Raw genomic sequence first — 23688 nt, forward strand, 5'->3', positions numbered from 1 at the left:
TTGACCGACGCAACAACCTATTGCCGAGCGGGCTTTCCATCTCGCCTTTTCTGTATTGGCAGAGACACAAAGTCCCACCCCAGACACTTTAGTTGAAGAACGAAGATTGCGCGGCCGTTAGAAAAAAAAAACAGCAGCGCGCTCTGATTGGTTCAGGAAGAATAGGGCGGGGCCTCAGTGTGGAATTGAGTTGAGGCGGGAAAAGCTCTTCTTGGGGATGGTCCCGCCTCCTTCGGGTAATCTGCGAGCGGTGATTGGCTGCCGAGTGAAGATTGAAATGTGACTTCCTCATGGATGGGGAAGAGAGGGATGTGATGCCTGTAGTTCATAGGAAGCTTAAAGGAAGCAGTTGGTAAGCCTTTCTTCGTCCCATATTATAAGATCATATATGTAGATTGTGTGTATATATATGTTTATACACATATATATATCTGTATTTATGTTCATCCATGCATATTACGTAAATACATTAGAGTCTCACTTATCCAACGCTCTGGATTATCCAACGCATTTTTGTAGTCAATGTTTTCAATACATTGTGATATTTTGGTGCTAAATTTGTAAATACAGTAATTACTATGTAGCATTACTGCGTATTAAACTACTTTTTCTGTCAAGTTTGCTGTATAAAATGTTTTGGTGCTTAATTGGTAAAATCATAACCTAATTTGATGTTTAATAGGCTTTTCCTGAATCCCTCCTTATTATCCAACATATTCGCTTATCCAACATTCTGCCAGCCCGTTTATGTTGGATAAGTGAGACTATATTGTATATACAAATGTGCTACATTTATATGCACACATATTGGATTGTGTATTGTATATGTGTACATATATTTTAATTGATGTATCATATATATATGGACCTCATTTATATTTTATTTGTGTATATATGTGTGTATATGTATATTTTGTGAATGTATGTGTATATAATTTATATCCATATACACTCATATATATGTGTATGTGTGTAAGTTTATAATGTATACGTATATATACAATTTAGATATATATATATATATATATACACACACACACATACACACACACTATATATACACATATCTATACATATCTATACACACATATGCACATTGTATATACATTTACATGCACACATTCACTCTATATATACATTTATACACACATATGTACACAAGAGCCAGTGAGCTTCTGAACTTGCTGACCAAAAGGTTGGCAGTTCAATTCCAGGGAGTGGGGTGAGCTCCCGCTGTTAACATCAGCTTCTGCCAACCTAGCAGTTCGAAAACATGCAAATGTGAGTAGATCAATAGGTACCGCTCTGGCGGGAAGGTAATGGCGCTCCATGTAGTCATGCAGGCCACATGACCTTGGAAGTGTCTATGGGCAACGACGGCTCTTCAGCTTAAAAATGGAAATGAGCACCAACCCCCAGAGTCGGAAACGACTAGACGTAATGTCAGGGGAAAACCTTTACCTTTACTATGTACACAATATATATACATTTATATACACACATGTGTACACTATATATATAATTGTTTATCTAGAGATACTGTATATACATACATTTATATATGTACATATATCCACATTATATGCACACAAACAGATACAGTAGAGTCTCACTTATCCAAGCCTCTGGATTATCTAAGCCATTTTTGTAGTCAATGTTTTCAATATATCATGATATTTTGGTGCTAAATTCATAAATACAGTAATTACTACATAGCATGACTGCATATTGAACTACTTTTTCTGTCAAATTTGTTGTATAACATGATGTTTTGGTGCTTAATTTGTAAAATCATAACCTAATTTGATGTTTAATAGGCTTTTCCTTAATCCCTCCTTATTATCCAAGATATTCACTTATCCAAGGTTCTGCCAGCCCGTTTAGCTTGGATAAGTGAGACTCTACTGCAGGGGTCCCCAAACTTTTGAAGCCGAGGGCCGGTCCACAATCCTTCAGACTGTTGAGGAGCCGAATTATCATTTGAAAAAAAAATAAAAAATTCCTATGCATACTGCACACGTCTTGCACAGTGCAACAACAACAACAACGGAAAAAAACAATACAATATTTAAAAATGAAAACAATCTTAACCAACATAAACCTATCAGGATTTCAATGGAAAGTGTGGGCCTGCTACTGGCCAATGAGATAGTCAAGTTAATTAGGATTGTTGTTGTTGTTGTTGTGTGCCTTCAAGTCATTTCAGAATTTGGGTGAGCCTAAGTCTAATATTAATACAATATTTAAAAATGAAAACAATTTTAACCCACATAAACCTATCAGGATTTCAATGGGAAGTGTGGGCCTGCTTCTGGCCAATGAGATAGTCAAGTTAATTAGGATTGTTGTTGTTGTGTGCCTTCAAGTCATGTCAGACTTTGGCCGAGCCTAAGTCTAAAATTATTTATTTACTGCATTTATTTACTACATTTATATCCCACCCATCTCACCCCGAAGGGGACTCAGAGCAGCTGTATGTACATACAATATATTATATTACTAGCATAACACAATATTAGCATTATATATTACTATGTTGAACTATATCACTATACTATTATATAATATGTAATATATAACATATAATTAATATTATTATATGGTATTACTGTTAGTATTATATTGTATAACATTATATTTTTATCAATATTATATGTATATAGAATATATTATATTATTAAAACTGATATAAAAATATTATATTATAAAACTGAGGGCGGGGGCCAGGTAAATGATCTTGGAGGGCCGCATCCGGCCCCCGGGCCTTAGTTTGGGGACCCCTGCTCTACTGTATATACATGCTGTTATTCAATCACTCAGTCATTTCTGACTCTTCGTGACCTCATGGACCAGTCCACGCCAGAGCTTCCTGTCGGCTGTCGCTGCCCCCAGCTCACTTGAAGGATACCATCCATCCATCTCGCCCTTGGTCGGCCTCTCTTCCCTTTTCCTTCCATTTTCCCCAGCATCATGATCTTTTCCAAGCTTTCCTGTCTTCTCATTATGATGGCAAAATACTTCATCTTTGCCTCCAATATCCTTCCCTCCAGTGAGCAGTTGGGCATTATTTCCTGGAGGATGGACTGGTTGGATCTTCTTGTGGTCCAAGGCACTCTCAGGATTTTCCTCCAGCACCAGAGTTCAAAAGCGTCTCTCTTCCTTCGCTCAGCCTTCCTTATGGTCCAGTTCTCACATCCATACAGGGCCGGCCCAACACGGAGGCCACTGAAGCGCCCGCCTCAGGCGCACGGTCCCTGGGGGCGCCGTGAAGGCCAGCCAGGACAGGGCGCGTGGGGCGGGAGGCGGGGCCCCATCTGGGCGGTGCCCCGCCTCCCGCGCCACACGCCCTGGCCCTGCCTCCCACGCTCTGCGAGAGGCGGGGTCAGGGCGAGCAGCACGGGAGGCGGGGCCAGGGTTGGCCCCACTTCCCGCACTGCTCGCCCTCGCCCAGCTGGCCACAGCCAGCCAAGCTGCAGCGGGAGTCCCTCCAGGCCACGGTCACCGTGGTCTGGAGAGACTCTCCCGCTGCTTCTTGGCCAGCTGGCCTGGCACAGGGCGCGTGGGTGGGAGGCGGAGCCCCGCCTCTCACCCCGCGTGCCCTGGCCCCGCCCCTCACACTGCGTGAGAGGTGGGGTCAGGGTGAGCACCGCGGGAGGCAGGGCCAGGGCACAGGAGGCGAGGCCAGGTCTGTCCATGCCTCCCGCGGCGTGGCAGGGGGGCGCAATTTTCCCCCCTCGCTTAATATTTAAAATTTTCTCGGGCTGGCCCTGCATCCATAGGTTACTATGGGGAATACCATTGCTTTGACTATGCGGACCTTCGTTGCCAGTGTGATGTCTCTGCTCTTCACTATTTTGTCAAGGTTGGCCATTGCTCTCCTCCCAAGAAGGAAACGTCTTCTGATTTCCTGGCTGCAGTCTGCATCTGCAGTGATCTTTGCACCTAGAAATATAAAGTCTGTCACTGCCTCCACGTTTTCTCCCTCTATGTATTTACTAAGACTTCAAATAATCACACAATGCTGCACATACATTCCTGCTTACTTTATCACCTGGCATAGCAGTAAGCCATGAAAGTTTATGCAAGGATTTTTATTGATTTTATTTTCAAAGCTGCCACTATACCAGACATGGGCCAACTTTTTTGCCTTGGGGTCACATTGTGGTCTTGACCAAGATGGGCTGGGTCAGGAGGGAGAGGGCCTGTGAGAGGGTGGGACCAGGAGGGGTCAGGTCAGGTTGTGTCCTGACTGCTCACCCCATCCTTATGCCAGGAGGAAAACGAGACATACATCAGCTGCCCCGATCCTCCTCCCTCGATCTTTGGGCTGTCCTCTTGGCATTATGCTGGGAAGAGAGCAAGATAGGAAACAGCTGAGGGCTCTTAGCCACTGCATGCCTTCCTCGGGCCATCCCCTCGGCATAAGGATCGCACTGTCCTTATGCCAGGAGGAGGGCAAGGTATGCTGTGGCTGAGAGCGCTCCAGGGTTCTCAGCTACTGCATGTTTTCCTCCCCTGTCCTTTCTGAATAAGGATATGGTGGGCCACCATGTCTTTATGCTGAGAGGACAGGGAAAATGAGCAGGGCCTGAGGTAAGTGTTCAGAGGGCTTTATCCGGCCTGCAAGCCTTAGTTTGCCCATGCCTGTACTATAGATGCAACATGATTGTGTATTTGAACCAACCTAATCATAATATTAAGAACCCCCGGTGGTGCACTGTGTTAGTGCTGAGCTGCTGAACTTGCAGACCGAAAAATCGCAGGTTCGAATCTGGGGAGTGGAGTGAGCACCTGCTGTTAACTCCAGCTTCTGCCAACCTAGCAGTTCGAAATCATGCAAACGTGATTACATCAATAGGTACTGCTCCAGCAGAAAGGTAACAGCACTCCACGCAGTCATGCCAATGGCCACATGACCTATGGACAACACCGGCTCTTCGGCTTAGAAATGGAGATGAGCACCAACCCGCAGAGTTGGACACGACTGGACTTTACCTTTACTAATCATAATATAACCCTGGTTCCTCCCTCTTTCGTCTGATTCTTCCCTTGACTTGGCCTCAACAGTATCATTTAAGGCTTTTGTCTTCAAAATTTCTGGCAGGGCTGCATGGTTTTAAAGGGCTGCATGACAAGTATAGATATCCAGCAGGTAGAGCACACCCATCTCATACAGAAAATTAAGCAAAGCCTATTGTTAGGCAGATATTTGAATTTCAGCATCTTTGCTTCCAACTTTTGATGCCTAGAAACCCAAAACATATGAGCTCCTGTTAGAATCAATGTTTTGGGTTTCTAGGCAATCAACTGAGCCAGCCATGAGATTATATGAGTAAACTGATATTTTAGTTATTCTGACTTTTTCCATATAGCTTTCAGTATTTTATACTTTTGGGCTGTTGGAAGGGGAATGTATGCGTGTATTTGATTGTTATGTAAATATTAGCATCTATATTTCGCATTGCCCGGGTGTGCAGTTTCTTAGTTCATGTCACCAATCCACTTTGATCCTTTTCTTTTCCTCTGCTCTGAACCCAAAAGGAATAGGGCTTTTCTAGTTCAATTATATTAGTTTGGATAAGGAAGGGTATGTAATACTATCATACACACATGCTTTGACTTTGTATATAAAGGGTTTGTCCTGGATTTCTTTTTAGTCGGAGAAAGGGTGGCTTTCCCAGAATAATCCAAAAGGTTTCTGTGATTGGGGGGGGGGGGGGGGCGGGTTGAACCCTGGCCCCATTCCAATGTTCAAACCATGTTATTTCTTCTAAGTGTGTATATACACACCTGCTATTAATAGGAAGTCAAGAATTAATATCATTTTGTTATAAACACCCAAAATTGTTGCTTTTTTTCAGAGCGTTCAATCTTCGACTATTCCTATTTGGATTGAGTTTCCTACTGAATTTTCAGACCTGCAGCAATGGTTCATGTTCACGAAAGATTACAACACCCTCTTGTGGCTGTATATTGCAAGGGAAGAGGGACTTTGATTTATTTATTGTAGGCATCAGTATATCCCCTCTCAACCCACCAAGGCCCCCAGTGATTAAACTTTATTTTAGGAAATCTCTAATGATTCAGAGAATGACTTAGAAGCAACTAATTGCAGTTATTTTCCAACAAGGTGACTTTAAGCACATCTGGACTATAGAAAAAAATACTATGGCTCAATGCTTATTTATTTATTTATTTATTTCGTGTCAAAAGCATTGCATAATAAATTTAAAAGTGATGAAATAAAGGCAATCACATGCAGCTAAATAGTTTTAGACCAAAAGCGGGCAACAGCGACCGCATTGTCTGTAGCTTTAAACAACTCCTCCTCCGTACATGAGGCAGGACATTGTGGGCAAGCATACATATGCGGAGTTGTGCCATATGTGGAGTTGTGCCATTTGGAGTTTGGTGAGGCATCAGCATTCTTTGGAGAATGCTAAAGATCTTATAAAATTACAACTTCCAAGTTTCCATTGCATTGAGCCATGGCCAATAAAGTGGTGTCAAACTGCATTAATGCTACAGTGTTGATGCACCCTAAATTGGGTTGAAAGGTAGCAGTGAACTTAATCCTTGAGCATGATTTAAATCCCAGTCTGTCTGTTTTAAACCCTACATCATTCTGTAACTGCATCTCTCTCATTCTTTATAAATATGACAGAATAGGCACTGTTACCCTTTTACCAAAAGAAAACCATTACAGGTTGGACATCCCTTGACTAGAATGCCAAAACTGTCCATATGGGTAACTGAACTAGAGACACCTTTGTTTTCAAATGGTTCAACGTACACAAATTTTGTGTGATGCACAATTATGATAAAATTTATTTATTTATTTATTTATTACATGCATTTATACCCCGCCCTTCTCCCCGAGGGGACTAAAATATTGCATCAAATTACCTTCAGGCTATATGCATATGAAACATCAGTGAATTTCACATTTAGACTTGGGTCCCATCTCTGAAATTTCTCATTATGTACAAATATTGGTATTCCAAAATCCAAAAAAACCTGAGAAATCTGAAACACTTTTGGTCCTAAGTATTTCAAATAAAGGGTATTTGACCTGTAATAGAGCAGCTTACAAAGTCACAGCAAAGTCAGGAAGACACATCAATTTCAAATGCTACGGTATTTTGTCATTATCCTTCCCTGTCCACATATTCATTTCAGTTACTCCTTCTCTTGCTTTCTCTGTTAGCTATCCTAAAATTACTGCCACATAACTGATAAGCACTAGGGGGTTTTAGAGTTTCTTTTCAATGTGAAACAAATTGGGTTGAGATATTATGATCTCCCCATACCAGATTTAAACAGTTACACCTGCAAGGTATCTAGTAAGCTGAACAGCTTGCATATGACCGAGGGGCGACATACTGTTTATTCTTGTAGCATTAAAATCAATTTGAGTTCTCATGTGGGTCCTGAGGTAGAGCAGAATTGGTCCCAGGGCAACACTTCTGCCATGCAGTCCAACAGCAAAGTGCTTAAGCTATTTATTATTATTATTTTTTCATTCAGTTTATTCCAGTATTTATATGTCTCCTTTGAGGGCAAAACAGGTGCTAAGCATTAGACCAGGAGACGGCATAAACCGCTGGCTCCTGACTGTAAGTGAGATGGATGAAGGTGATTTTGCAGAATTGATGAAACCTGAAACATGCCCAACATTTAATTGTGGTTCTGTCTTCGATTTCATCGAGTGTCCTTTGAGCCTGTAAGGCTGAGCTCTGGCTATGACTTCTTCTTCACCTGAAAAGTCTGCCCTGGGATGAAGAACCTGAAAAGGCATAAACCAAGGAGGCGAAAGCAACAAAGATGTGGATGATGGGGCACATTATTAATATCCTGCCGTTTTCCCAGTTAAGGAAGCTAATATCCCAGTGGACAGGATCAGAATCCAAAGTGACCTTTGAAGACCTGGGACAAAACTAAAATTTCAACAGGGAGAAATGTACACTTTGGCAATAATAATGAAATGTACAGATATGAGATGATTGAAACATGACTTTAAAACAGTCCATGTGAAAAGGATCTAAGAGTCTTAGACCACAAGCAGAACATTGGCCAGCTGAAAAAGACAATGCATTTCCAGGCTGCATCAACAGGAGTATAGGGTCCAGATCGAGAGAAGTCATAGTCCCACTCTTCTGCTTTGGTCAGAACTCACCTGGAATAATATAGTTAAATAGTGGTATATCCTGCCTGGGAATGTGGTTGAGTTTCCTTGCTAAGCAGAGATCTAAACTGAATGGATTCATTAAAGATCAATCATTCAGAGAAGTAATTGAAATCATGAACAAAACCAATTAGATCTGATTGATATCATTCCTGGCAGAAGAAAAATGTATGGAACAAGATGAGCAAAATAATGTAAAGGAGCTTCTTTTACTGAATGTCTTAGCTTTTCTTCTGGAGCTGTTTGGCTCAGGAAATCTCAGATAAGAGGGGAAAGTGGATGTTGTTCTCATACTTGCCAGAGGAATCAGTATAACACAATTGCTGAATTAGTTGACCCTGAAGGGCAGTGGAAATCGTCAGACAATAGATATTAAGGCAGTCGCGTCTGGGTGTTTTATTATTACATGGATGTTCCTTATAATTCAGACTGCCTTTCTCTTGTGTTTTTGGAAAACAGCTACCAATCTTGCAATCCAATCTGGCAAAAAGCCTACCGAGACCTTGGAAAATTCTTTGGATGACTAAATACACTGCTAGCACATTTTTTAAAAACACCCAAATGCATGTTTTGGCAATGAACCAGCCTGGACACAGGATATTATTTGAGAACACAGAAATGCTGGACCATTCCAACAACTATCGTGTCAGACTACACAGAGAAGCCATTGAAATCCACAAGCATGTGGACAACTTCAACAGAAAGGAAGAAAACATGAAAATGAACAAAATCTGGCTACCAGAGGGCAGAGGGCAGCTAATGACTGAAGAAAGGATGCCCCCAGGCAAGAGACAAAAACCTTCCCAATGCTAATTAGGGTGATTAACTGAAACATTAATGCTGGCTTCCCAGTGACAAAGGACTCTTGCCACACCCTGGACTCTACACAGATATATATTCTTTCCTTTCCTTACTTAGTTTATCCATACCTCACAACCTCTGAGGATGCCTGCCATAGATGTGGGCGAAACGTCAGGAGAGAATACTTCTGGAACATGGCCACACAGCCCGAAAGACATACAACAACCCTGTGATCCCGGCCATGAAAGCCTTCGACAACACATTGTTTTGGCAATGTTTTCCAAATGTCTAAAGTTTGCACAAAAAAAAGCCAATGGGTTTTTTTCTGCATAAATAGGAGTATATTGTCTAGGTCCAGGGAAGTCGTTCTACCCCTCTGTTTTGCCTTAGTCAGACCACACCTGGAATCACACTGTGTCCAGTTCTGGGCACCGCAATTGAAGGGAGATGTTGACAAGCTGGAAAGCGTCCAGAGGAGGGCAACTCAAATGATCAAGGGTCTGGAGAACAAGCCCTGTGAAGAACGGCTGGAAGAGCTGGGCATGTTTAGCCTGCAGAAGAGAAGGCTGAGAGGAGACATGATAGCTATGTATCAAGATGTGAGGGGAAGTCATAGGGAGGAGGGAGCAAGCTTGTTTTCTGCTGCCCTGGAGACTAGGAACAATGGCTTCAAACTTCAAGAAAGGATATTCCACCAAACATTAGGAAGAACTTCCTCACTATGAGAGCTGTTCAGCAGTGGAACTCTCTGTCCCGGAGTGTGGTGGAGGCTCCTTCTTTGGAGGCTTTTAAGCAGAGACTGGATGGCCATCTGTCGGGGGTGCTCTGAATGCGATTTCCTGCTTCTTGGCAGGGGGTTGGACTGGATGGCCCATGAGGTCTCTTCCAACTCTATGATTCTAAATAATAAAATAATGGCTGAGAGTAGTGGACTTAATTCTTGCTAGTAATTCTTGTGGCCCTCAAAATAACACACTGATTGTGTTAATCGCCAAATTGGAAGGTGGCAAGTGCTAAACAATAACTCCTTAAAAGATACAGCAATCTGGAATTAATTCCATTATATTGCTGCCTCAGTGATGACCAAATGAGATCATCTCATCTAATGCAGATATAATAGCAAACTGCCTGCCACTCAGTAATGCTGGCTGGAAAGTGGCAAGTGAAGAACAAATGAATCATGCAAAAATGCAGGGCATTTTTTTATTTGTTTGTTTGAGCAATGATTTCATTTACTAGCAGACTGGCTGATCTTCTGTTCCCACATATTGGGAAATGATGGATTAGACCTTATCCTCAAAATATGTGTTGGCTCACATCAGTTGTCCCTTCACGAGGAAGAGAAAAGAGACATTTCAAAGTATGTAAATATTGAAGCCCAAGCGGATGCGGGCACCTGAATGGTTTAGTTGTTCCTGTAAATACAGTTGACCCCCAATATTTGAGGATCTGACTTTGTAGGGTTGTTTATTTGCATATTTTATTTAATACATTCCCTCTCGGACTTTCTGGGTTCTCAAAACCTGACACAAGTTAATAGAGTCACACTGGAGGATCTACTGGAGGAATCTTTAGTTCTTCCAGTTTGATTCAATTGCAGACTTTGAACTGATGGACTGTGCTGAAGGACCTAGAGATTCCTAAAGAAGTGTTGTTACAAGTTCAAATAAAAAGTGGGCTTTTTAACATCCACATTTTTTCTCCTTTTTCAGGGGTCCTGTGTCACTAACATCCCACAAACATGGAAAGCCTACTGTATCTCTTGGGGATTTCCGACGCTGTGATTTTCCTAGAGTCATATCTGGACTCTTTCATCATGGATTAAGTATAGAGCATTTAAAAATGTTTTCCGTTCGGCGTTGTCAAAGTGAACCGTCTTGCTAGCTAAGTCTTGGAGCACATGAATGGCAGGCGTCTCCTGGTTGCCTCCGTAATTTCTATCCAGAACTCCCACTTTGTTTATCCCTCATGTCAAAACTGCTTCTCCAAGCTTTTCCTGAATTTGAAGAGGTGAGTTCAATTCAGAGCTTTAACCAAAGCACATACGTAGGAGCCCCCAGTGGTGCAATGGGTTACACCCTTGTACCGGCAGGACTGCTGACTTGAAGGTTGGGTTGCTGACCTGAAGGTTGCCAGTTCGAAGCCAATCTGGGGAGAGTGCGGATGAGCTCCCTCTGTCAGCTTCAGCTCCCCATGCGGGGACAAGACATAAGCCTCCCACAAGGATGATAAAAACATCTGGGCATCCCTGGGCAACGTCCCTGCAGACGGCCAATTCTCTCACACCAGAAGCGAATTGCAGTTTCTCAAGTTGCTCCTGACAAAAAAATTTGGGAAGCACATATCTCCTTTAGCAGGGAATAGCAGAAATGCAGTCAAAAAAGGGTTTTTTTTTGTGGTGTTGGAGGAAAATTCTGGTTTTTTTTAAAAAAAATCCAGTTTTTTTAAATTTAAATTATTGAAAAATTGTGAATTTTACATATTTGGTACTTAAAACTTATACATTCTTTAACAAATTTGCAATACAGAGTTATGTATATCATGGCTCCTAGAGTATTTTCACTCTCTAGCTATATTACATACTCATATTATTTACCTTTTGTCAAAAAAGTCTTAACGAATTATTGGCTCATCATTCATTGCCAACATAGCCAATTGTAAAGGAGGCTGGAATGTAGAATACCAAAATATTTGGAGGTGTCATGAATTCTTTGTGCTGCAAGTTTGTTAACCTGACAGATTATCTCATAAAAGACTTGCTGCTAGACTGTTATGTCTTCGTAAAGGGTTTAAGCACTCAGTGTCTTTCTTTTTGAAAAACCCAGGTACAGTTGCCTAAAGTGTGGCTGTTCAGGTGACAGCAAGGAGGCAAACTACAGATATCGACTCTCTTTGGAAGTAGCTGACACTCAGAGTGTGTTTGAAGTGACAGTATTCGGAAGCTGCTTAGACGTTTACTTCGGAGTCACAGCAAAGGACCTGCAGAGGTGAGGCATGTTTCCTTTTGTGGGGATTTGTTTCTTTGTTGCTTTGCTAAAATAAATGAGCCCTGGTATATGTCAGTCTTTTTATGATTTAATTATAACTCTAAATAGAATTGTAGAGCATTGTACTGCTTGGATACATTAATCGAGATTTTTGTGTGTGTCAGGAGCGACTTGAGAAACCGCAAGTCGCTTCTGGTGTGAGAGAATCAGCCGTCTGCAGAGACGTTGCCCAGGGGATGCCCTGATGTTTATGATGTTTTACCATCCTTGTGGGAGACTTCTCTCATGTCCCCGCATGGGGAGCTGGAGCTGACAGGGGGAGCTCATCCACACTCTCTCCGAATTCGAACCTCCAGCCTATCGGTCTTCAGTCCTGCTGGCACAAGTGTTTATTAATTGAGATAATTAAAGCTGTGTAGCTATAAAATGTGTATACAGTAGAGTCTCGCTGATCCAACCTTCACTTATCCAACATTCTGTATTATCCAACGCAGTCTGCCTTTTAGTAGTCAGTCTTTTTGTAGTTAATGTTTTCAATACATTGTGATGTTTTGGTACTAAATTCGACAAATATCAACAAGATAAAAGGTACAGTAGAGTCTCGCTTATCCAACATAAACGGGCTGGCAGAACGTTGGATAAGTGAATATGTTGGATAATAAGGAGAGATTAAGGAGAAGCCTATTAAACATCAAATTAGGTTATGATTTTACAAATTAAGCACCAAAACATCATGTTTAACAACAAATTTGACAGAAAAAGTAGTTCAATAAGCAGTAATGCTATGTAGTAATTACTCTATTTATGAATTTAGCACCAAAATATGATGTATTAAAACATTGACTACAAAAATGCGTTGGATAATCCAGAACGTTGGATAAGCGAGTGTTGGATAAGTGAGACTCTACTGTACTACGTAACATTACCATGTATTGAACTGCCTTATTTGTCCATTTGTTGTAAAACATGATGTTTTTGTGCTTAATTTGTAAAATCATAACGTAATTTGACGTTTAATAGGCTCTTCCTTAATCCCTTCTTATTATCCAACATTTTCGCTTATCCAACATTCTGCCGGCCCATTTATGTTGGATAAGCGAGACTCTACTGTACCTTTTATCTTGTTGATATTTGTCATAAAGGGTCCTTCTACACAACCATACAATCCAGAATACCAAAGCAGAAAATCCCATAATATCTGCTTTGAACTCGGTTATCTGAGTCCACACTGCCATATATTCCAGTTCAAAGCAGATCATGTGGGATTTTATTCAGCTGTGTGGAAGGGGCCAAGTTGACTTTGAAAGTTGTAGTCCTCAGCTGTACTGCTCAGGTCTTGCAAACTCAGGGTTTCGACTTCCTTGGTTGGATCTTTCTCTTTGCAGTACAATTTCTTTATTTTGCTAATGTCAGATTAGCTCTAGAACCCATTCATTTGTATGTTTAGCCTCCCATGTTATCCATGACACCCTTCTGTAGCACCACATTTCAAATACCTTTAGCAGACTATTTCATTTCAATGGGAAAGGGTGCCAGACATGAACCTGGAAAATCCCACACTGAACAGTGGATTCGCCAGTTGATCTTGGGACATAACGATCCCCCGACTCTTGCTTTCATTTGGAAGAAACTAGGAGCCTATCTTCAACCCTTCATTCTCTGTGTTAAAAATTAATTTAGATCTTTGTCCACCAAGTTAGAATTCTTCACTGGAAAAAGCACAAGTACAGATGGAATGTTTCCTACATAATTTAAACTGTTTTGCAGGATTTGAACTTTGCTTTTGCAAAAAAAAAGGAATCAATAAGCTATTTCAAAAATGTGGCCAAAGGCCAAGAGAAAATGCTATTCATACATTCTGCTTTTCTATGTTTGTGAGACGTTGCAGTCTTATTCAAAGTACAGTGACACCAAAGATGGCTAGAAATGTCCTTTTGTTTCAAAGAAGAAAGAAACAAAATCAATGTGTTGTCGAAGGCTTTCATGACTAGAATCACTAGGTGTGAGTTTTCTGGGCTATATGGTCATGCTCCAGAAGCATTCTTTCCTGACATTTCACCCATATCTATGGCAGGCATCCTCAGAGGTTGTGAGGTCTGTTGGAAACTAGGCAAGTGGGGTTTATATATCTGTGGAACGATGTCCAGAGTGGGAAAAGGAACTCTTGTCTGTTTGACATTCCTGGACATTCCACAGATCTATAAACCCTACTTGCCTAATTTTCAACAGACTTCACAACCTTTGAGGATGCTTGCCATAGATGTGGGCAAAACGTCAGGAGAGAATGCTTCTGGAACATGACCATACAGTCCAAAAAACTCACAGCACCCCACAAACAAAATCATATTCACATGAGCCATTTCTATTGCCAAAGCAAACTAGGTCTTGCTCTGTACATTGCAACAACTTTGAGGATTCTCTTTCTTATACAGTTTAGAAAAGACACTGGCAAGTTCTCGTTGAGGTGACTCTACCGCCTTTTTAGGTTGTTTATATTTATAGATTATTTTGTTTAGTAAGTTCTTTAAACTCTTCAAACTTCTTTGTATTTCTATATATGAAACTGTCATATATCGAATCTGACTACTAGCACATCCAGCCCCCTGTTAGGAACTGCAGGTGACGTCGGCTCTTAGGCAGAGGTCTTTCTTGGATCTACCATTTTACCTTTCTGAGGTGTGTCAGGTTTGTGAGAGTAGGCATTTTAGGACTAATGAAATACAAGGGTTTGTCGCTGAGTCCTGGTACGAAGTACCGACATGACTGCCAAGCATGTTGTGGGTTCAAAAGAGCAGCACAAACAAATGACGGTAATAAAGAGCAGGTGTTGTGTGGGAGAGAGAATATGGTGTCTTGAACAGACATCACAAGCCTGAAACTCATCTCCTTCTGCTATAGTGACTGGGGTTTCACAGAGATAGAAGAAAATGCTCCTGTTTAAAAGGGACACACGATGTGTGTCTCTGATATGTTGAACTCACAGGCTGTCTATAGGGCACACTCTTTCAACACATTGTAGAGCAACCCTGTCTCTTAGGGCCCTTCCACACAGCCATATAACCCAGAATATCAAGGCAAATAACCCACAATATCTGCTTTGAACTGGGTTACCTGAGTCCACATTGCCATATAATCCAGTTCAATGTGGATTTTATACAGCTTTGTGGAAGGGGCCTTAGAAGCAAATCCCACTGGGTTCGCTGAGGATTTATTTCCAAGTGATCAGAGCTTAGAAATCCTGCTTTTGATGGATTTTAACTGTGATTTTTAAAACTGTTTATATTGAATTCTGTTTTAATGTTTGCATATTTGTATATTTTGAATTGTATGCTAATCCTTTTATGTCAAGCTGTTTTGAGTCTCCTTCAGGAAAGATAATGTGGGATAATAATAATAATAATAATAATAATAATAATAATAATAATAATAATAATAATAATAATAATATGGTGCTAAAGAGACAAATGAGTCCTTGAGCAATTCAAGCCTAAACTCTCCCTAGAAGCTGAGATCATTGAAATGAAGCAGTTATATGTGTTGTCAGAGGCTTTCATGGCTGGAATCAATGAGTTGCTGTGAGTTTTCTGGGCTGTGTAGCCATGTTTCAGAAGCAGGAATCCTCCCAACAAAGGATTCCCCCAGGCAGGAAGCAGCAGCCAGGCTTTGAATCTGCAAGGCCATTTAATGCTAATCAAGGTTATCAATTGCAACATTCACTCTTGCCTCAAGCAGACAAGAGTTTTTTTCTCCCACCCTGGACATTCCACAGATATATAAACCCCACTTGCCTAATTCCCAACAGACCTCACAACCTGTGAGGATGCCTGCCATAAATGTGGGGAAAACGTCAGGAGAGAATGCTTCTAGAACATGGCCATACAGCTCGGATAACTCACAGAAACCCAATGCTGTTATATTTTGGACATATTGTGAGATGACAGTGACTCATTGAAAAAAAGATGTTATTACTTAGTAAAATCGCTAGTGTTGATAGTTTTTATATTTAATTCTGTTTTAATGTTTACATATTCGTATATTTTAAATTGTATGCTAATGCTTCTATGTTAAGTCACTTTGAAGTGCCTTCGAAGTCTGACTAATGAATCCCCCAAGACAGGCTCCCCTCAGTAACAATCACGATGTCTGACGTATTTTATTCTGCTCCTTCAGCCAGAAATAACTTCATCTTTCACCCCACCCTCAAGCCTTCTCTTAAACGCAGCACTTTACCCATCTACCTCACCCATTGGGTTTACAACTTACAACAAAAATAAAGTTGTTGTTGTTATTATTATTATTATTGAGCCCCAGGTGGCGCAATGTGTTAAATGCTGAGCTGCTGAACTTGCAGACTGAAAGGTCACAGGTTCTAATCTGAGGAGCAGAGTGAGCGCCCGCTGATAGCTCCAGCTTCTGCCAATCTAGCAGTTCAAAAACATGCAAATGTGAGTAGTCCACGCGGTACTGCTCCAGCGGGAAGGTAATGGCACTCCATGTGGTCATGCCCATGGCCACATGACCTTGGAGGTGTCTACGGATAACGCCGGCTCTTTGGCTTAGAAATGAAGATGAGCACTGACCCCCAGAGTAAGACAGAACTGGATTTAATGTCAGGTGAAACCTTTACCTTTATCTTATTATTATTATTTTATTATGACACAGCAAACAAGATAGACATTCTGGATTTCATATCACAAAATCACAAGTCGAACACTTCCCAAGTGTCTAGGACTATGTAATGTATTTTCGGATGATGCGCGCAGATCCCAGCAGGGTGGCCTTTTGCAGCTTGGCAGATCGTAATTTTGTCAATGTCTACTGTTTCCAAATGCCGGCTGAGATCTTTTGGCACGGCACCCAGTGTGCCCATCACCACCGGGACCACCTGCACTGGTTTCTGCCAGAGTCTTTGAAGTTCAATCTTGAGGTCCTGATAGCGGCTGAGTTTTTCCTGTTTTTCGTCAATGCGACTGTCACCTGGGATGGCGACATCAATGATCCAAACCTTTTTCTTTTCCACAACTGTGATGTCTGGTGTGTTGTGTTCCAGAACTTTGTCAGTCTGGATTCGGAAGTCCCACAGTATCTTTGTGTGCTCATTTTCCAATACTTTTGCAGGTTTGTGATCCCATCAGTTCTTTGCTGCTGGGAGGTGGTACTTAGGCATAAGTTCCAATGAATCATTTGGACTGTGCAATTTTCTTACAGCAGCTGAGGATATGATCAATGGTTTCATCGGTTTCCTTGCACAGTCTGCATTTTGGGTCAACAGCTGATTTTTCAATCTTGGCCTTAATTGCCTTTGTTCTGATGTCTTGCTCCTGGGCTGCAAGGATCAGGCCTTCTGTCTCCTTCTTCAGGGTCCCATTCATGAGCCATAGCCAGGTCTTCTCCTTATCAGCTTTTCCTTCAATTTTGTCAAGGAACTTGCCATGCAATGTTTTGTTGTGCCAGCTGTCAGCTCTAGTTTGTAGTGTGGCTTTCGTGTACTGGTTTTTTGTCTGCTGTGCTTTGAGGAGTTTCTGATTTTTGACTTCAATCAAAGCAGGTTCTTCACTTTGCTTTACATATTCTGCCAGGGCATGTTCTTCTTCTTTGATTGCTTGTTTTATTTGTAAGAGTTCTCTGCCCCCTGATCTTCTAGGCAGATAGAGCCGGTCAACATCACTGCGAGGGTGCAGTGAATGATGAATGGTCATGAGTTTTCTTGTTTTTCTGTCCAAATTTATTATTATTATTATTATTATTATTATTATTATTATTATTATTATTATGACACAGCAAACAAGATAGATATGCTGGATTTCATATCACAAAATCACAAGTCGAACACTTCCCAAGTGTCTAGGACTGTGTGATGTATTTTCGGATGATTCGTGCAGATCCCAGCAGGGTGGCCTTTTGCAGTTGGCAGATTGTAATTTTGTCAATGTCTATTGTTGTTGTTGTTGTTATTATTATTATTATTAGAGTTTCCTTTGAGAGAGAAGGATATAAATATTATAATAATAATATTTTGGGGTCTCTTTAGAGAGCAAAGCAGGAGGACAATATTAGTAATAATAATAATAATAATAATAATAATAATAATAATAATAATAATAATAATAATAATAATATAAAAACCAGTACAGTAGAAAAGGGAGATAAGTGACTCAGGAAAAAGGAGCAGATTTCTTCTTTGCTTCCCCTGAAGGGAGGACCAGATCTAATGGCTTGCAGTTACAGAAAGATAGATTTTGATTGAACATTATCAGAAGCATCTTGACAGTAAGAGTAATTTGGCAGAGGAACCAACTGCTTAGAAAAGTGGTTGTGATCTTCTCTGGGCGTCTTCAGAAAAAAGCTGGACAGCTAAAATAAAACAAAAAGGAAGGCAGAAAACTCAACAAGCAAGTAATGCAGCAACATTTTGCTTGCATCGCTTTACCACTTATTCCAGTGTGTCACCCAGCAAGAATGTTCTGTGCTTCATTGCTGATACAAAAGGCAGGACGGTATTCTGTCAGCTAACGTTCACCATGGCTTTTATTCAAGGTACATTGAAACACTGCGCCAAGAAATCGGAGAGGCAGACGGAGATGCCACTCCAGACGTGCTCTTTCGTGCTGTTGAAAACTGCTTCATTGGGAAGAAATTCGTTTTTGGAATTAAGGTAACTTCTTTTCCCTTCCCATCTTCACTTGTCTTTTCTCTGGGTAGATTGCTGCAACGTGCCTTAGTTTGGACGGCACTAAGCTAAAAAAAAAAATTGGTATCAGAGCCTTTGGGCTCCTGCTGTTTGCCCCAAATTATTCTAATTATGCTAAATTGGTTCTTAATGTGTAATGTGGGCATGGGCAAACTTTGGCCCTCCAGGTGATTTGAACTTCAACTCTCACAATTCCTAACAACCTACTGGCTGTTAGGAATTGTGGGAGTTGAAGTCCAAAACACCTGGAGGGCCAAAGTTTGCCCATGCCTGGTGTAATGTATTTAAATTGTTTTACATTGGTTGCTTTTACCCCGGAGATCTTATGAGTTCAGGCAAGATATACATATTTTAATGTGTTCCCACTGGACTTTTCTACTATGTACTCTGAAACAGCAACTTTCTGGTTTTCTGGTCTTTCTCTCTGCCTGTTTCCATGTGGATCTTTATCTGTTCAAGTCTTATTGGCTTTGTCTGCAGCCTGACAGAGGCATACAACTCCTCAGTTGAAGCACTTGCAAATTGGCTTGAACATGACACAGCAGCACAGGTTCAGGCTTCACTCTCATTCAGTATTTTAAAAAATCCTTATTGTACCTAAGTGGAAACATTAAATTGTGGTCTTGTTCCCCCCAGAATAGGTTCTTTAAGAAAAGATGTTTAATATGTATCCAGTGGGATGGTGCAGTGGTCTGAGCAATGGATTATGATTCTGGAGACCAGGGTTTGAATGCATGCTCAGCTATGAAATCTACTGAGTGATCTAAAGCACGTCACATTCTCTCAACCTCAGTGGAAGACCTCTTCAGTACCAATTTTGCTAAGAAAACTGACTGGGTCAGCATCAATCAGAAACAGCTTGAAAGTACATAACAATAATATACAATGTTGTAACTCAATCATATCCGGCACACGTTTATAGTCCTCATCAAGGAAATAGATAAGGTGTCTCGTAGATCAGTGGTTCTCAACTTGTGGGTCCCCAGATTTTTTGGCCTTCAACTCCCAGAAATCCTAACAGCTGGTAAACTGGCTGGAATTTCTGGGAGTTGTAAACCAAAAACACCTGGGGACCCACAGGTTGCGAACCACTGTTGTAGAGGAAAGCCCTCCCCTATTACCCTCTGTGTCTGGCCATCTTCCTATTCTCTTCTCCTATTTCTTTATGACATTAGCTTAATACCTCTCAGGGACCAACCTCTTTATATTCAGAGCTCCCTTACCTCGTGGTCAACTCCAGAGTCTTCCTTTTTTTTCTTCTCCCATGAATACAGAGAAAGACAACATGTCTCTAAAGCAGGCATGGGCAAACTTTGGCCCTCCAGGTGTTTTGGGCTTCAACTCCTACAATCCCAAGCAACAATTCCAAGACACCCAGAGGGCTGAAGTTGACTCATGCTGATAGGTCTTTATTTTCCTATATTAAAAATGTAGTTCTTTCAATAAAGTAACTTTTAAAGCTTGACTCTGCTCCTTAAGCTCACTTTCTCTACTGCTCTGCTTAAGAAGCTTCTGATCTGCTAAAACTGCTGTTGTTGCTGTCCTTTTTAAATAATTTTTTTTTATTTTAAAGTACCCAACATATAACCTGTTAATATAATTGGATGGAGTGAGGAGAGATTTAAGTGGTGCACATTGACTTATTTCTTTAGTCATCTCCACTTCCTTCTCCCATTTATAGCTAGCTGCACGAAGAGCCCATCTGTGTGACTTCCAGAGATGATGGCAAGGAAGAGGAGTGAGAGCTATGCTTCTGATTCACTCTTCTCTGTCCAAAGTTATTGACTGGCTTGCGTAAAAGTGAGATGCTGTGGCCCAGAGCTGAAATGCCTTCTAAGTAACAGAGCATCCTTTTTTGTCTTGCAGGATTATGGCAAACCAGAGAGCACTATCTCCTGGGAAAATGACTCCCGAACCGACAGATACTGCAAAGCTCTCACTGCCTGTCAGATGTTCATGCCAAACTCTACACTCATCGGCAATACAGTTATCCATTACCTCCACCAACGCCAGTGTTCCCATTTCAAGCAGGGACTTGGAGGCGTCTGTCCGCCTGATCTCTTTGCGGCATTTGATCAACCAAGTAGTTTGCTCAGCAGCTTGCCTTCCTCTAATGACTTGGATGTGGCTCCATCGTGTTGTGCAGATGGTCTTTCAGCTCTCTGGCCCCAGTCGTTTCGTCTGACTTCCTCTCCTGCTTCTTCAGGCACAGCAGCAGATCCTGTCGATTTCAATCCAAGCCAGACTGCCTATCCTAGGCAAAAATGGGAAGACAATCCAGTTTCTTTGTATAGCCAGTCAGTCCATAACTCCCAGGACCATCATCTGACTGTGACTAAGAGAGACGTGCAGGAAGATAAGAGGCATCATTTGTGTCGTAGTCAAAGGAACAGCATCAACACAAAGAGTCAATCAGAAAGCGATTCCTTCTTAGGAAGAGAAGGTGGTAGATCATTACAAAGTCCTTTAGAATTAAAAAGAAAGATCTCATCCAGCAAAAATTGCACCCAACGCAACTATTGGCTTAAAAAATCCAGCAAACCTTTGCCTTGTCAGAGACAAGATGCTTCTCTTAGTTTCCCTGCATCATCATCTTTTCATCTTCCATCTAGAGAAGATGCAGACTCTCAAGAGGACCCTGGGCTTTGGGATGAACTGCCATCCTCTGAAAGCTTAGACGAATTCATTGCCAAACTTGAATGTGACAAAACTGTGCTGTCGCCAACACATTTCCCTCGTGATGGAGCTGATGAATTCCATGGGCATTTTAACCAGTTGTCTTCCCAACTAAACATTTATCATGTCAATTTGAAGACTGAGCAGCCAGGGGAGAACTCGCAGGTCCTGACAGAGAAAATAAAAAATCACAAAAGTGGCCTTCCCTGTCACAAGGTTAACCTGTCACCATTTCACAACAGCCAGGGATCTCACCAGCAAGCCTTTCACAGTTCTTTATCCTGCAAAGGAAGGGAAGAATCGGGGCATCTGCCCCATCAGCCTCTGGTCCTCCCACCTTCATATTTCTTAACAGAAGTGAAATCTCGTACAGAAGAAAGTTGCTTGAAATCCGAAATTGAGCAAGAGGTCAGTAGTTCCAAGAATCGCCTTTCCAGGTCTTGTTCAAAGATTTCCAGCAAATGCTTTAAAAAATCTAGTCTACTGATCAGGGACATCACCTATTTGAATGATCACGAACATGGTAATCTATTCAAGTGGAAGGAAACAGAAAGTCCTTGTAATGAAAACCAGACTCCCAATATCACAAATATTCAAGAAGACAGTTTTACTTTGGTAACTTGTAAAAAAACTATTGGCAATGATAGAACAAATGACAAGCTACTTTTTCAGGACAACAGATGCAGTTTTAAAGCTGATGTCGGCAACATGCTGCAGAACTGCTCTAATGTGCATGAGGCTAGTTACAATGCTTCAGCTGATCTCTTTGATAGTACTCAAGAGCCAGAAGCCACTGTCGGAAAATTGAATTCAACCCATATCTTCCTGGCACAGGAAAACCTAGTGACTAAAGGGTGTACAACATCTAAATTTACATCTGAACACAGTTTTCCAGGTTCTCTACATGAGCTAAATGGCAGCTGGAATGCATCTTTATGCAGTCTGCCTGACCCTAAAACAAACAGTCCAGCAGCTGCCTTACCATATGGGCCAGAACACAGCCTTGTAGGTTCGCTGGATTTTATTCCTAACTCCCAGTCCACTCCCCTTGCCAGGCCTTGTCTGCAAGGAAGGGTCCTTAAGGGAAAAGAATCCGTACTTGGTAAATTGCCGCTATCTTGGGTTGGAGCCAAATGTAAAAGACCCCGTCCTGCCTTGGGAAACCCTTCATTGAAACATCTGGTCAGCAGGTTCCTGCAGTGTACAAAAGCAAGTGATGCAACTGAGGGTCAGCAGTTATTTATCCAAAGTAGCCCAGTCCAGGATCTGCCTGAAAATAATGATGAAGAATGGATTCCTCCATCAGAGAAAAAACAGATTCAGCCTTTTGGGATCCAGAATGAGAAAGTGTTGAGGAAGAACCTGATGAGGAACAGTGCTGATTGTCAGGTCATAGAAAATTCACCTCGTTCTGAAAGGTGTGGGATCCCAATGAGTTCCATTAGGTTGTTAAGGAGAGAATTGTCTTTCAAAAAGCAGGCAGGGATTAAATCCAAGAGGCAACCCATGGGCAAAGACGAGGCTGATGGCAGGGAGGTAATGAATGGATCTCCTGGCTTCCCTGTCTTTTCAGATGTCCGTTCAAACTTGTCTTCCACACCTCGCTCCACAGCTAACGTTTCAAGTTGGTCTCCTGAATTATTCTCAAACAGTGTCCAGCTTCTCAACACAGATATTGTTTCCCCAAAACTATCCTCTTGAATGCCGTTTTGCCTTTTTGCAAAACGACCTTTTGGTTACAGTTGTATCTTGCAGCCACTGTTCCCAATCATTGGAATGGGGAAAAGCTGGTTAAAGTTTTTAAAAAGAGAAAAAAATACAAACCTGAATTGGTCCTTTATTATCTTGGTGCTTTTAAATAATGCATTATTTCTACTTGATTGAGCATTACGTGACTGTTTGCTAGCATATGAAATAAAAAGTGGACTCCAACTTGTGAATGAATAACTCTGGTGTGCAAGACTGCTGCAGGCTCATTATTCACACAGCCTAATAGAAACTGCACCACACACCAAGTTCCCTTGCATCTCACTTTGAGTGGAAGATGAGATATAGATTCAATAAAATTTTAAAAAATCAAGCATATGATAAGCAGAGTTTGTCCTGGAGCCAACTTCCAGTCTCTGCTTCCCCTTTAAGCCAGATCTTGTTGGGCCTGTATGCAAGTACAATTCCAATGTGTGCTTTCAGGATGTTTGCTTTCAGGATCTTACCAAAACAGGATCTTACCCTGGCTGCCCAACATTGTGTTGCTCTGCAGATTAGATGCTGAGGCACAGATCTGCCCCTGGTCTGATCATCTCTATTGCTACATCAGATAATCTGCCAGATCTAATTCTTTATGATAT

General features: G+C 41.4%; 1 protein-coding gene across 2 annotated transcripts; it reads left to right on the forward strand.

Moving 5' to 3' along the window:
* ddias (DNA damage induced apoptosis suppressor) lies at positions 1-23272 on the forward strand. 2 transcript variants are annotated; one of them, XM_016992700.2, is made up of 5 exons: positions 3-352; positions 10699-10996; positions 11812-11973; positions 18511-18628; positions 20531-23272. In XM_016992700.2, the coding sequence occupies exons 2-5, from the start codon at positions 10887-10889 to the stop codon at positions 23039-23041; spliced, it is 2901 nt and encodes a 966-aa protein (XP_016848189.2). In that variant the 5' UTR covers positions 3-352; positions 10699-10886; the 3' UTR covers positions 23042-23272. The 2 variants fall into 2 exon arrangements, with proteins under 2 accessions (XP_062830587.1, XP_016848189.2); XM_062974517.1 differs by lacking the exon at positions 11812-11973 and having other exon boundaries at positions 1-352.
* Positions 23273-23688: the final 416 nt, after the last annotated feature.

The sequence above is a fragment of the Anolis carolinensis genome, chromosome 3 (genome assembly GCF_035594765.1).
Source record: "Anolis carolinensis isolate JA03-04 chromosome 3, rAnoCar3.1.pri, whole genome shotgun sequence".
Taxonomy (NCBI): domain Eukaryota; kingdom Metazoa; phylum Chordata; class Lepidosauria; order Squamata; family Dactyloidae; genus Anolis; species Anolis carolinensis.